At 39.5% G+C, this 15,932-nt stretch overlaps 1 protein-coding gene across 2 annotated transcripts in view; it reads right to left on the reverse strand.

Annotated features, from left to right (window-relative positions):
- Window positions 1-3,657: 3,657 nt before the first annotated feature.
- The window catches only part of LOC137617166 (uncharacterized), a 159,180-nt gene continuing 146,905 nt past the window's right edge, over window positions 3,658-15,932 (reverse strand). Inside the window, exons 9-12 of one of the 2 annotated variants that reach the window (XM_068347021.1) lie at window positions 10,185-10,434; window positions 8,114-8,334; window positions 6,181-6,492; window positions 3,658-6,013 (exon numbers count right to left, since the gene is read on the reverse strand). In XM_068347021.1, coding sequence (XP_068203122.1) covers window positions 3,875-6,013; window positions 6,181-6,492; window positions 8,114-8,334; window positions 10,185-10,434 — 2,922 coding nt within the window. In that variant the 3' untranslated portion in view covers window positions 3,658-3,874. The remainder of the gene's footprint in view (window positions 6,014-6,180; window positions 6,493-8,113; window positions 8,335-10,184; window positions 10,435-15,932) is intronic. The other variant, XM_068347022.1, reaches the window with a different exon arrangement.

The following is a 15,932-nucleotide window of genomic DNA, read 5'->3' on the forward strand; positions in this document are numbered from 1 at the left end:
ACCCATTCTCCTTCACCTTGGAAAAAGTCCCGGAACTGCAGACCGACCTTTTCACAATGAGCGACAACAAGAAACTACCTTAATAGATGGACCCTCAAGCAGAGGCGATGGACATCACTTCCCTCGAACAGAACAAATGGAACCACATTTACCTGTTTCCACCAACCATCCTCCTGCTAAGAGTCCTCGACAAGCTAAGATCCTTCAGAAGGACAGCAGCAGTAGTGGCCCCCTAGTGGCCCAAAAGCAACTGGTTCCCTCTAGTTCTAGAACTAAAACTGAAGCTGTTCCCTCTGCCGGACCCAGCATTATCCAATCTGGTCCAGAAGTCAACTGCTTGCGCTTCATCCTTGAGAACCAACAACCTACATCTCACGATTTTCTCGCCCTAGCGGCGAACAAAAGGTTTAGAATCTCTTAAGGCTAAAGTTGACTTCATCGAAGAGTATAAGTCAAGTTCTACTAGGAGACAATAGGAATCATCATGGAAGAAATGGGTGCCCTTTGTAAAATCAAAGGAACTGATAGAAATATCATGTAAGTCAGCCCTGGCTAAAACCACTTCTATACACCTTTGGAGTGGACCTCTCTAAGGAAGTTAGTACCTCCCGGCCGTCTCCGTATTCGGTCTTTACAGTGGCAACTTTAGACCTATTGGTTTCAGCACAGAGACCCACCAGGCACCCTAGTGCCAGTGGGATTGAGAAACCTGAGTTTGTAGGTGTTGGATGCCAATCTCCTCGAGGGAGTAGATCTTCTCTCTCCTTCCCCTGATTTGTTGCTGTTCACGGACGTATATAGAGAAGGGTGGGGCTCACCTGGTATACCCTATGGTATCTGGGCTCTAGTCCGAATCTGAAAGGCAGTGCCACATAAACCTGAAAATAGGGCATCCTACCTAACCCTGAAGCACTCCCATCGATTCCTTTCAGTGCACTCTGTAGTTCTCATGAGTGACAACACTACAAAACTACAGTAGTGTCCCACAAACAAACAAGGAGGTACTTTTTCACAGCCATCATCTAGCTGTGGAAATCCTCAGATGGACAAGAAAATTTGGTAGCATTAACAACATGATTGATTCATCTTGGGCAAGAATGTGCTGGCAGACAATCTGAGCAGGAGGACGCGGATAGTTGGCTCCGAATGGTCCTTGAAAAGTCTTGACTTAGTGGGCTCGCCAACAATCGATCTGTTCGTGATGTCCCACAACCGAAAACTTCCGGCAGGACTCTTTCTAACACCTGTGGCACAGGATGGATGTCTATGCGTTCCACCCACTTCTGCCTATTAAGGAGGCTATTAAACAAGGTAGGGTCAACCTAAGACTTAGCAATGACCCTCATAACTCCGCTGTGACAACAGGCAGAAAGGTTCCCAGACCTTCTGCATCTGCTCACAGAGGTTCAAGGGAGCTCTCTCTCCATCCAGAGCTACTCAGTCACATGTGAAAATATTCTATCGAGCTGTAACATAGCTACATCTTCACACCTGGAGGTTATCCAGCATCTGCTCACAAAGAGAGGCTTTGCTGAACCAGTAGCAAGACATATCAGGATACCTTCGGGAGTCAATGGCTGCAGTGTGCCAGGCGAAGTGGTCCATCTTTTGTGGTTGATGTCATGGACTGGGTATCGCTCCACTTGTTGTACCTCAAGGAGGAAAAACTATTCGTTGTCGGCAATGAAATGCTATCGCTCGACCTGGAGCCTTGGCTATGAGCTAAATGGAGTTAACACTTCCTCTTCAACGGAATTGTCACTCATATAAAACTTCGAGTCTACCCGCCCCCAGTCGGAAGTCAGGCCACCTCCGTGGAACGTTGTTAGGGCCTTACGTTCACTGAAAGGAGCCTCCTATGACCCTCTTTGTCAAGCCTCAGACAGAGACTTAACTGTAAAAAAGGCTTTCCTTCTAGCTCTGGCCTCTACGAAGATAGTCAACGAGCTACATGGCCTCTCCTACAACATCACCCATTCAAGGGGATGGGGGCAAGTCACACTCGGTTTCATCCCCGAGTTTGTAGCCAAGACTTAAAATCTGTCTGTAGCGGATCACAGGTTTGGGCCATTTCGGATTGAGAGTTTCCAGTCTATAACAGATGATCCTGATCAGTTGTTTTATCCTGATCAACTGTTTTTATGCCCTCCTAGGGCGCTAAGGTTATATCTCAAAAGAACGAGAGGAGCCCGTCCACAGCTCAAAAAGCTCTTGGTTAGCATGGGGAGAACCAAAAGTAAAGTTACACTGAACACTATTCCTAGTTCTGACAATTATAGAGAGAGCACTGGCATCCGACCTCTCTACTACTGATCGACGCCTCCGTGTGCATGATGTCAGGGGTTAAGTACTTCCTTGCCTTTCAAAAAGAATTTTCTGTGATGCAGGTGCTACAAGAGGGCGTGTGGAAACTTTAAACAACGTTCATCGCCCGCTACCTAACCGACATAACCCACAGGAGCCTAGACACATTCTCAATAGGTCTTGCAGTAGCTGCTCAAAGCGTGATCTAATACACCTCAGCTCCCTTGTAAGGCAAGTACCAGATGGTTAAGAGCAGATGTTACCCGCGAGTAAGTTTAGGGTGAATGTGCGAGTGACTGGCCACTTCTTACTTCATACTTCCCTTCTTGTTGTGCAGCATTCGAGGAACTCTGCATAGCTGACCTCATCTATCAGTGGCTGAGTACCACACTCTTTGTGCAACCTGATATATATGTATATATTTGTTATGAACCTGTCCTCCAAGCAAGGTGGAGTCGAGCTAGGTTTAGATTTAACAGAGTGCAGACCAACTGCATGCTTACCTATACAAATCAAAGAAATTTTCCATTTCCTGCACTGATTGCCTAGGCTCTTATGCTAGGAGGATAACGAGGTGTCAGGTTCCTTCTCCAACAGCTCATACGAAGCACAAGAGGCCACCCTGGTCAGTATCCAGCCAGTTGCTTTGCGGACTTCCACCCACCTACAGGTGTCTCCATAGTAAAGAGCGGCAGGTTTGTATGTGGCGCTGGAACAAATAATAAATTTGGAAGTAATTTGCATTTTTTCTAGCTATACAAACCTGGAACTCTTTTCACATACTGGTCCCGCCAATACCTACCCTCGAAAAGTCCTGCCGCAATTGCAATGACGGTTAGTCGCTAGCTTACCCAGCTCCTCCTCGCTAAAAAGCTTAATCGGCTAGTTTCAGCTTTGCTAAAATAATACTCCATAGTAAAGAGCTCTAGGTTTGTACGGTATATCTAGGGAAAATACAAATTACTTCCATATTTGTTTTATTACTTTTAAGATTGTAGACTTGTTAAAGATAAAAGAAGTGCAGCCTGACATTACTGGTATCTTGAAATGAGGCAGATGATGGAAGAATAGATGGATTAATGCATACAAAATGTATTTGTGAAGTCTAAATAGAAAGTGTATGAACTTGAAAAGTTAATTAGTTCAGTAATCGTCCTAATGAAACTTGGATTCCTAATAGTTTTGTAAGCAAGCCTTAAAAAAAATTTGGTATTTACCATTCAAGTTCAGTATACCAGAGAGTAACTACAACAAATTGACACTTTTCTGCACTTAAAAGTATGTAATATCCAAACAGTAACCCTCTACTTACCAGCATGAAAACCCTATGGGAAAGGACATTTGAGACTACATTTTTTACAGTACTTTTTTATATTTTTAAGTCATATACAACAGTACATAAAAAAGCCACTTAGCCACTGTAAACTATACAGGACATAAAAAAACATTTGAGTATTTTTAAAATGTAGGTTGCTATGATAGAGCTACCCTTGTGGACTGAAATATATCACTGAATTACCAAATGGTATTTGAGCACATTTCAAAGTCTAAATTATTAACTGTGTTGCACTTATTCCAATTCAACATTCAAAGAATTTTTAGAAACTGCTTTGTTAGCCTTACCAAACTTTCCAAATGACTTAACAGATATATGTCCATCTTCTTGAGGCTCAAGCCCATTTTTTATCGAGATCTTTTCTAAAAAGGCCATCACAGCTGATATACTGGTTCGCGGAATAACTGACGGGGAATCACTAAGGAAGGACACTTTACGTTTGGTTGGAGGAGAACACCTCCTGAAAACACACACAACTTTATCTATATAGTTTTCTTTTTTCCAATGGCTATCCTTGCTGTCCACTAGTTCATCTAGGAAACTGGAAATTAACAGTCTTGTGTTTGGGAAATCCACAGTAATAGGAAAAGATTGCCAAACACACCCAACACGTCTCTGTTGTTTCTTTGGTAACCACCAGCATGTGCTCAATAACTTCCTGAAATAGAGGCATGTCCATAGCACCATCTGTTCCTCATCAGTCAATGCTGAGAGGACATGTTTAGCAGTAAAATTTGATAAATAAACCCATTTGCTTTCTTCAGTGTTTGCTAGATGTTCATGTCCTGGGAACTGTAGTTGGTTATGGTATCTTTTCCGAATCACGTTGTCTGAAAAGCACGGCACTTTGAGGACTGGTGTTACCACTATTTGCACAAAGTTCATTCTAGGTTTATTAGTTAATAAGCCATAAATATAAATGCCTGTTACACTGTGACTAAAAAAAGGCGGTATTAATGCTATTGTCTTAAATTTAAACTTTTGCAGTGCTTGTTTGGCAGCTTTATAAAACGCAACTTTAAAATTTGAACCCTTGAAAAATTCCTGGTCCTTCGTCGATTTCAAAATATCCACTGTATCACCATCTTTTCCATTTTTCAAATTTTTACCAAGTGAAATACAGCCTTCATTCAGAGCATGATAGTTCTCTAGTTCACAAAAAAATTCAAAGGTCTCTGGTAAAAAAAATTCACACTTTTCAAACACTGGGTTACGAGATACAATGGTACCTTTGAACCGGCTGTCAATACGCATTATCTCCCGCACAAAATCACAAACGTCACGTTCTACAGAAATGATAAAGTCATCAGATATTATGTCTTTAATGGACCTTTGCTCCTTAATCAATAATTCCCTTAAACATTTCTCATTAGATACACCCATTTTTTCACACCTATTAGCTAAAATTATTTGAGTCTTAGTAAAATCATCTTTGGCACTTGATATGGCATCCAGGTCTGCAGTTGAAAGAACATGTAAGTGATAGCTTTTCACATTTTCTTCAAAACTGTCGAGTACTTGTTGTGGTAACACTGAATTCCACTTTTCGTGGTGCTTTGTATAATCAATGATATACTCCATACACTTCTTGTAACCCCTAGCTGCAGCCAAGTGGGGAGCAGTAAGTCCATCGACTGTTTTGCACGTGTGATCTGCCCCCACCGAAAGAAGGTATTCTACCATGTTGATTTTCCCGTAGGCAGCTGCAATATGAAGCATTGTTGATCCTGTTACATCATTTACAATAGTATCAAGGAGAGTGTCATCTGAAGACTTCCTTGTTCGATGTAACAAAGTCACGAGGCTCAATTCAGCAAGTAAATACAAGAACATCCTTGAAGGATTTTTAATGCTTCCCTTTTCACTGATGCCATTTGCATCATTCATTAAGTTACCCACTGTGACTTCATCTAAAGCTGCTTTATGTAGTTTCTTTTCAAATATCAGCAACTCGCTCTGAAGTAGATCATTTTTCAATTGCTGGGAAATATCATCTTCTGTGACACCAATACTGTAGGGATTCATTTTCAAGTCTCGGCACAAGGCGTACACTGTACTGTGTTGGTTGTTTTTGATTGCAAGTAATAGGGGTTGCTGCTCACCAGGTAGGGGGTTGAGTCTTACCCCTGCCACTCCCATAAGTTGACAAGTTAAAGTAAGACCCAAGGAGGCTGCTGTTGTCAACATATCATTGAAATTATGCAAAGTATAAGCAGGACGCTCATCCATCCATTTGCTGAGTTCTGATGATAATTTTTGACCAGATTTTTCAATGATAGTTTTTATATCATTTGTTCCTTTCTTCAAAAGATCTGGAACTTCACTGGATTCCTTAATTATATTTATCTCTACCTCCAGCTGTCCACAGAGTGCCTGTGAAAGAAATTTTTAATTATTGCACTCTCAAAATGTTTACCTTATTACTGTACTTCATTGTTCAATGATTTTTTTAAATGTTAAAGCATTGCTTTGAAAATATAAAGCATCATTATTTTAATGTCTTACATTACACTTATCTAAATGTTTATTGCATAGTTTACCTTTCTTATAAGAGCTGGGAACAATGCTGGGAGACCAGGAGTTCTATGAGCTGCCTCATATGGTGTGTCCCCAACCAACCCATGGGCACAAAGAGGTGCTCCTGCACTCAGTAGTAAGAATACTGCATCTCTGTGTCCTCCCTTGATAGCTTCTTGTAGTGGATCACTCCTAGATCCTATTGGCAGTACACTAACTCCCTCCTTTAGAAGCTCTTGCATATCATTCACTCTTCCCATTTTAGATGCTTCAAGGAAGTCTTTAAATCTATGTAAATGTTTTGAGAAATTGGCTGTCCCCAGCTTGACACGTTCCTGAAAATATGACATTGTCAAGTAAATCTAATATATTACAGTATAGTACTTTCTACCATTCACTCTAATTGAAACCTTCCTTCCTCTTCTTAATTAATGAGATGATTTTCCAAATTTTTAATAGTAGTAGACACTGACTTACAAAAAATATATCTACTAGAGTAAAAGGAATTAAGATATAAAAGGCTGTGGATAAAATAAAATATATGTAACCAGTAGTAATCGCAAAGCTACTAAATACTATAAAGTTCAAGTTAAAAGAGACTACTATATATTAAAATGAAGGATTTCCAGACCTCTTTTCATTACTCATCGTTTTCATTGGACTGGGGTTGCAACTGATAGGGGCACAAATTTTGGTGTACTTGAAAAGGAAAATTATGAATTGTATATGGATATTTAAGACATCACTCGTCAAACTTCATTTCTTTTATTTTTCATCCATTCCCTTTGGTCTCTACTTGCCTAGCCTCCTGAAATCTATAACAATTTAAATTTTAATTTTTTATTTATGAACTAATCCTATAGGCAAGCTCTACAAGAGTCTGAAGACTATGACGGCAGTGTTAGTCCATTTCTTTTAGCGAGTCATATTTGCACCGACTCGCAACGGTGCCCTTTTAGCTCGGAAAAGTTTCCTGGTCGCTGATTGGTTAGAATTATCTTGCCCAACCAATCAGCGATCAGGAAAGTTTTCCGAGCTAAAAGGGCACCGTTGCGAGTCGGTGCAAATATGACTCGCTAAAAGAAATGGACTATAGTAACCACTGTACTTACAGTGCAGGTATTTTTAATTAGAAGAACAACAGTAACTTATAATTTGTTTTAAAGTGAAAATCCTCGTTCTTTTGCTTGATGTTTATAAGTAACTAAACTCTGTGGTTTAAGAGTCTATCTTTTTTATGCTGTGTTACTTGTCAATGTGGTTCACACAGTTCCTAATCCAAAAAAAATGACTTTTGAGAAAGGAAAAAACCTGTTAATACTATAAACCTCCCCTGGTATTTATATTTGTTCTTTCTCAAGTGGTTAAATATAAGTCTACCTTAACATAGACAAATTTCTCTATTTCTTTTGCTGTAATAACATAGCCCTCTAGTGTAACATTAGGACTATATAACAGAGTATGGCAATATGAGCTATTGGGCTACCCCTGTTAAATGTAATGACAGTGGATATGGAGGTTTTACTGAATTATTTAAAAAATTGGGGGAGAGGCACTATATGGTGTCCAGAACATTCCCACCTCCCAAGGTTCATGAAAGGGAAGTGGGATTTAGCTGAGATCTAGTCATTGGGAAAAGATGGACTTTGGAGAAGAACGAAGATGCAGGTAGCATTTTTTTCTTCCTGACTATTAATAGAATTTCTCAAAAGAATCCCTGTCATCTGTTAGTGGACAAATTTAGCATAAATGTACACAGAGTTTAATCTTACATGCTGATAAACTGATTTACCTTGATATATTTTAATTCCCTGTTTTAAACTAAATGGGAAAGCCCTTGGGGACCATACAGTTCCTAACCCCAAAATTACTTAATAAAAATGGTTCTCTTTCCTTCTTCACTTCATGAACTAAAAAAGAATGCCTTGCTACGAGCTGAATAATAATGTCTCTTACCTTCTCCAGTTCATCTGCTAAAGGAGTGTTTCCATTTATCACGGCAACTGCACTAGGAGATCGACTTGCGTTATCTTGGACTCTGGGATCACACCCAAGTTTCATGATCAAGGTGGCAAGATTGACCCATGCCTGGCTAACATATACTGCTTTTCCATCCCAACAGGTGATTTGATCACTCATACTTGCTTTCTCTGCAAGCGCATGAAGGGCTGTTTGACCTGCATACAGAAATACATTGAGATTGCATGTACAGCATTATCAGTGTGTGATCAGTAGAATTTAATGTATTTCATCAATCAATGTGAGGTTAAATGAATCCAATATCACTGTCAAGTTGAAAATTCATAAAATGCATAAAACAATACTTATATAGTGCATGACAAAATAGATCTGGAGCATACCAAAATCATTACTGATCTGTATTTATTTTAAAAATCTCAAATTGATGATGAATATTATACATTTAGTGACATTAACATATAATTTAGAAGATTTTATTTTGTTTCCTTCCATAAAGAGAACACAATTCTTAAAAGAAATGTGTATTTTTCCTAACCATACAAACCTAAGTCCTTTAATAGGAGTGTCAATACAGCGAAGCTGGAACTTGGCTGTTACAATTATTAATGAGGTGTTGGAAGTTACTGAGTAGCCACTTTGACCTTCACCTATTGTGCGGTAGATGAGGCAGAACTCGTAACTTAAAGCACTCGGGGTTTATACAGTTGGGAAGATAACAAATTACTGTTAAAGTTTGTGATTTGTACCTATGCTAATACAAATCCTGGTCCTTTAATAAGAGACTATACCCAAGCTAACTAATTTAATATGCTGGGATAGCAGGACGCTTAAACCTGAAGAAGTTCAAGAATATTGACTCCAATTCACGCCCAACCAACCATAGATGCTAGGTTTCTGTTTGGACATGTCTGAAGCCTTTGTTCTGTAGTGGACTAGTAATGGATGATGATGATGAGAGGAAAGTCGTAAAGTATGAGGTTTCCAAGTGTGAATATCTATCACAGGGAAGCCTAGCTTGTAACGGAGCTACTCAAGGATACTTGATAATGCATGGATTTACTATCAGCAGGAAATCTGTGTATGCACAGGGATTTCTTGAATTAGTACCTTGTGTGGGGAGACAAGGTCATGGGGATTTAACATGAGAAAGGTTACCTTTTCTAGCCTTGCTTGCAGGTGATCATATGCTCATAGCAGTAGAAGACTTGGTACCACTAGGGCTTGCAGCAGCTTCTCTGTTGACAGAATACTCTCCAGTTCTAAGCAAGGCCATGTGGTCCTTTAAAGAATTGTCTTGGGAAATTACCAGGGCATGATCACAATGAGGCAAAGGGCATGAAATACCTCATTAGCTGGGGGAAGATTAATCCCCCGTATCTGCAGCTTACCCAGAAAAAAAGTTGGATTCGTAGTCCTTCTTTGGGTTCCCACCTGAAGAAGACAGAGGAGCATAAGCCTGACTACCGGAGGGCAAGAAGAGAGAGCATTGAAGAATCTGGCTTAGACTTCTTCTTCCTCCTGCTGTACTCTGATCATTACTAATGTGGGCCCTTGTTATACTCGTCACTAGGGGAAGACTGCATACAGTCATTCCCCCCCTCTCCCCAAAAAAAAGGGAAAAAAAAAATAAATGAGGATCTACATGTCCGTGCACTTGCAGCAAGGTATACCTGGGTAAGGCAACAAGCCTACAAATGGATTGTACATAATCAGTCAACCACAATCACTCATATGTATATATATATATATATATATATATATATATATATATATATATATATATATATATATATATACATAGATACTCTGTACATGCTCAGCGACTGAAGTCTAAGTGGCTATGTAGTGTACAGGCAGAATGGGCTTCCCCACCACCCACCAGTAACTATAGATACCTCATTACAAATTCTAATAGCCAAGTTCAAGCTGGAAGCTGCAATCATATTCCTATTAAAGGATGAGGGTTTGTATTCATGTAGAAAAAAATATAAATTCACGAAGAAAAATAACTAGAACCTCCACAAAATGTGAAATCAAAGGCACTTACCTTTATAATCAACAGCATTTACGAACACATTATGATTCTCAACCAAACTCTTGATGTCAGGAGCCAACCAGAGAGGCCCTCCATCAGCCAACTTTACAGAAGCTGCATAATGAAGGAGGGACTGGCCCTGTTGGTCACGTACGGTACCTGGTAAGCTGAAGGACCGAAGAAGGACATCAACTCCACCTCCATGTCGGTATTGGCCACCTCTCGCTGCATCAAACACAGCTTCCACATCCCTGGCATGGGTCTGTATGATAACAAAATATTACCAAATTATAATTACCTAACTATTTTTATTACACAATTAGTTCCGGGAGTGAGCTCACAACCTAAAATACTTTTATCCTAAAACAATTTTTTCAATAAGAAATAAATAAAATTAACTCAATACATTCCACACATCCATAAATACAAATATACATAAATACACATCTATACTCATTTCTAAAGGTTTACAATGCTAATTAATGTTAAAGTTATAATCCCTAACATCAGAAATAAATAAAAATTAATAATCATAATAAAAATAGAAATATTGACAAATTAAATCATATTTAACCTTTCAGGAGCTGGCGTGAGGGAGACAAGATAGGAGGGGGAGGGTTACTGCTTGGAAAGAGAATCTCCCTCCATGAGAACTTCAGGTAAAATATTGGGAGTTCTCTCTCTGTCTTGAATGACATTCACTATCACTAACTGAATCACTTAATTTGCTCTGAGGAAGGAGTTGCGAGCTAATGAGAATCTAAATGGGGTATAAATTATTACTATTATTATTATTAATTGCTAAGCTACAACCCTAATTGGAAAAGCCAGATATTTTAAGCCAAATGACTCCAACTGAGAAAAATAGCCTAGTGAGGAAAGGAAATAAGGAAATCTATTTCTATCTATTTACCAAGGCACTTCCCCCAATTTTAGGGGGTAGCTGACATCAAACAAATGAACAAAAGGGGACCTTCCCCCTCTCTGCTCCTCCCAGCCTGACAAGGGATTCAGCCGAGTTTCGCTGTTGCTGCTAGGGTGCCACCGCCCACCCTCTCCCGTTATCCACCACAGATGAAGGTTTATACACTGAATCCCCTACTGCTGCTACCTCTGCGGTCACCAATGCGCCGGAGGAACCAGTAGGGCCTACCAGAACTGAGTCACAATCGCTCGCCCTTCATTCTTATTTCTAGCACACACTCTTTCCTCTCTCACATCTATCCTCCTATCGCCCAGAGCTTTCTTCACTCCATCCATCCACCCAAACCTTGGCCTTCCTCTTGTACTTCTCCCATCAACTCTTGCATTCATCACCTTCTTTAGCAAACAGCCCCTTTCCCTTCTCTTAACATGGCCAAACCACCTCAACACATTCATATCCACTCTAGCTGCTAAATCATTTCTTACACCCGTTTTCACCCTCACTACTTCGTTCCTAACCCTATCTAATCGAGATACACCAGCTATAATCCTCAGACACTTCATCTTAAACACATCCAATTTCTGTCTCTCCGTCACTTTCATTCTCTACAACTCCGATCCACACGTCACAGTTGGTGCAATCACTTTCTCATGCAGAACTCTCTTTACATTCATGTCTAACCCTCGATTCTTTACCACTCCTTTCACTGTCCCCAACACTTTGCATTCTTCATTCACTCTCTGATGTACATCTGCTTCCACTCCAACATTTCCTGCGACAACAGACTCCAAGTACTGTACTTACTCTGATCTACTTCCTCAAGTAACTTTCCATTCAACAAGACATTCAACCTCTCACCACCCTTCATTCTCATGCATCTCATAACCTTACTCTTACCCACATCAACTCTCAACTTCCTTCTCTCACATATTCTTCCAAACTCTGTCACTAATCGACCAAGCTTCTCTTTCGAGTCTGCAACCAGTACAGTATCATCCGCAAACAACAACTGATTTACCTACCATTCATGATCACTCTTGTCTATCAGTTTCAATCCTCAACCAAGCACTCGAGCATTCACCTCTTTCACCACTCTATCAACAAACAAGTTGAACAACCATGGCAACATCACACATCCCTGTCTCAGGCCCACTCACTGGAAACCACTTGCTCACTTCATTTCCTATTCTGACACACGCTTTACTACCTTTATAGAAAGTTTTCACTGCTTGCAACAACCTTCCACCAATTCCATACAACCTCTATCACATCCACATCCCTTCCTTATCAACTCTATCATACGCTTTCTCCAGATCCATCAACACAACATACATCTCCTTGCCTTTTGCTAAGTATTTCTTGCATATCTGCCTAACTGTAAAAATCTGATTCATACATCCCCTACCTCTGTACTTCTAAGATTGCATTCTCTGTTTTTTCCTTAATCCTATTAATCAGTACTCTACCATACACTTTTCCAACTACATTCAACAAACTAATACCCCTTGAATTACAACTCTCATGCACATATAGTGGTACAATACACACACACACCCAGTCTACTGGTACCATTGACAACATAAAACACATATTAAGCAATCTCACCAACCATTCAAGTACAGCCACACCCCCTTCCTTTAACATCTCGGCTCTCACACCATCCATACCAGGTGCTTTTCTTACTCTCGTTTCATCTGGTGCTCTCCTCACTTCCTCTCTTGTAATCTCTCTCTCATTCTCATCTCCCATCACTGGCACCTCAACACCTGCAATAGCAATTATATCTGCCTCCCTATTATCCTCAACATTCAGTAAACTTTCAAAATATTCCACCCACCTTTTCCTTGCCTCCTCTCCTTTTAACAACTTTCCATTTCCATCTCTCAAAGTCTCTTCAATTCTCAAACCACCCTTCTTTACTCTCCTCACTTCTTTCCAAAAATTCTTATTCTCTTCATATGAATGACCCAATCCCTGACCCCACCTCCAGTAAGCTGCCCTCTTTGCCTCGGCTACCTTACGTTTTACTTGCACATTTTTTTCTCTATATCTTTCGTACTTCTCTACACTATTACTCTGCAGCCATTCTTCAAATGCCCTCATTTTCTCTTCCACTTTTATCTTCACTCCTTCATTCCACCATTCACTACCCTTCCTCGTGCTGCCTACAACAATCCTCTTGCAATACATATCTCTTGCAATACCAACAATATTTTCTTTTACTAACTTCCACTCCTCTAAATTAACAGTTTCTCTTGGTTTCACTCTATCATATGCCATTTCCAATCTTTCTTGATATTCACTTTTTACCTCAAGTTTTATTAACTCTTCAACCTACACTACCTCCCTTTTACATCCCCCACTCTTTTGCTACAACTAATTTGCCTTCCACCAAAAAATTATCAGACATACTGTTAGCCATACCCCTAAAAATGTGCTAGTCTTTCAATCTTCCAAACCTTCTTCTAGCTATCAACACATAATCCATTAATGCCCTTTCTACCACTCTTTCATTTGCCACTCGTACCCATGTATATTTGTTATCTTTTTTTTTTTAAACTAGAACTTATAACCATCTCTTGCTCAACAAACATATCTACCAGTCTCTCACCACTCTCATTTTCACCTGGTATGCCATACTTCCCAATGACACCTTCTACCTCTCCAGTGCCCATTCTGGTATGTAAGTCACCCATGACAACTACATAACATAATTACTTCTTCCAAGTCCTTCTACACACCTAGTTAATTCATTCCAGAATTCATTCTGCTCTTCTTCACTTTTCTCACAACCTGGCACATATGCACTAACAAAAGCCCAGCATTCCCTACCCAACGTAACCCTTACCCACATTAACCTAGATGATATCTCATTCCATTCCACTACTTTACCTGTCATCCATTTACTCAACAATGAAGCCACACCCTCTTGCTCTTTCCCTTTCAATCCCAGATACTCTACCAGTCACTTCATCAATAACCACTTCACCCTAACCTTTTACCTTTGTCTTACACAAAGCCAATATATCCATCCTTCTATTCCTAAACATACCTACAATCTCACATCTTTTACTCTCTATCGTAGTACATCTACACATATTGACACCCCAAAACTAGAGTGTGGGGAGCAGTCACACTCCCCCCAGCTCCACCTCTTTGATGTCTCACAGGAATATAAAATACAGGAGAGGGGGTTCCCAGCCCCCTCGTCCCGTCCCTTTTAGTCGCCTCTTACAACATGCAGGGATGCGTTGACACTCTTCTAATTGTTGTTATGCCCCCGCAGCCACAGGGGGAATAAATAAGGAAATAAGTAAACTAAATGAGAAGTAATGAACAATTAAAATAAAATATTTTAAGAACAGTAACAACATTAAAACAGATCTTTCATATATAAACTATAAAAAGAGAATTATGTGAGCCTGTTCAACATAAAAACATTTGCTGCAAGTTTTAACTTTTGAAGTTCTACCGATTCAACTACCCAGTTAGGATGATTATTCCACAACTTGGTTACAGCTGGAATAAAACTTCTAGAATACTGTAATATTGAACATCATGATGAAAAAAGCCTATTAGAATTAACTGCATACCTCTTATTACGAACAGGATGGAACTGTCCAGGAATATCAAAATATAAAGGATGGTAAGAATTAGGAAAAATCGTACGCAACATGCATAATGAACTACTGTAATTGAACGACAGTGCCAGAGATTAATATCTAAATATGGAATAAGAAATCTAATAAACTGTACATTCTTGTGAGACAAATTAAGATGAGAATCAGCAGCTGAAGACCAGGACAGGGAGAACAATACTCGAAACAAGGTATAATGAAAAAATTAAAAAACTTCATTAGAATAAATTGATCATCAAAAATCTTACAAGACTTTCTCAATAAGTCAGTTTTTTAATGCAATTGAAGAAGACACAGATCTAATGTGTTTCTCAAAAGTAAATCTGCTGTCACGAATCGCCCCTAAAATTTTAAGAGGCATACAGAGTTTAAAGAAACATTATCAATGCTAAGATCTGGATGTTGAGGAGCAACTGTCCTTGACCTACTTACAATTCATACCCGAGTTTTGTTAGGATTCAACTTCATGCCCCATAACTTGCACCACACACTAATTTTAGCTACGTCTCTATTGGGGGATTCAGCAACCATAGATCTACATTTAGGAGATGGAAATGATGCAAAGAGGGTAGCATCATCTGCATATACAACGAGCTTGTTTTTTTTTAGGCCAAACCATGTCATGTGTTTATAGTATGAAAAGTAATGGGCCAAGAACATTACCCAGAAAAACACCAGATATTACATTCCTATACTAACTTTGGTGCCCATCAACAACAACTCTTTGCAATCTATTACTTAAAAATTCATTAATGATGCTAAGAAAAGACCCACCCACTTCCAGATGTTGGAGTTTGAAAACAATGGCCTCATGATTAACACGGTCCCAAAACAGCACTAAAATCAAGGCCAGTCATACAAACTTCCTGACCACAATCAAGGTATTTCTGTACATCATTGGAGATTGTAGGAAGGGCATCACATGCTCCTAGGCCTTTACAAAAGCCAAATTGCAAACTAGAGAGCAGATGATTACCTTCAGCAAACCTATTAAGATGTTTTACTAAAAGACGTTCAAAAACTTTAGATGATATGGGAGTTATGGAAATTGGGTGGTAATCAGTTGGACTCGAGTTACAACAAACACATTTACATATTGAAGTAACATTACCAATTCTCCAAGATGTGCTAAAAGAAACTTTTCTTGCTAACTAGCACAGGGATATCAGATAACTTTGGAGCCAAGAAATCTGAAAT

Source organism: Palaemon carinicauda, chromosome 23 (assembly GCF_036898095.1).
Source record: "Palaemon carinicauda isolate YSFRI2023 chromosome 23, ASM3689809v2, whole genome shotgun sequence".
Lineage (NCBI taxonomy): Eukaryota > Metazoa > Arthropoda > Malacostraca > Decapoda > Palaemonidae > Palaemon > Palaemon carinicauda.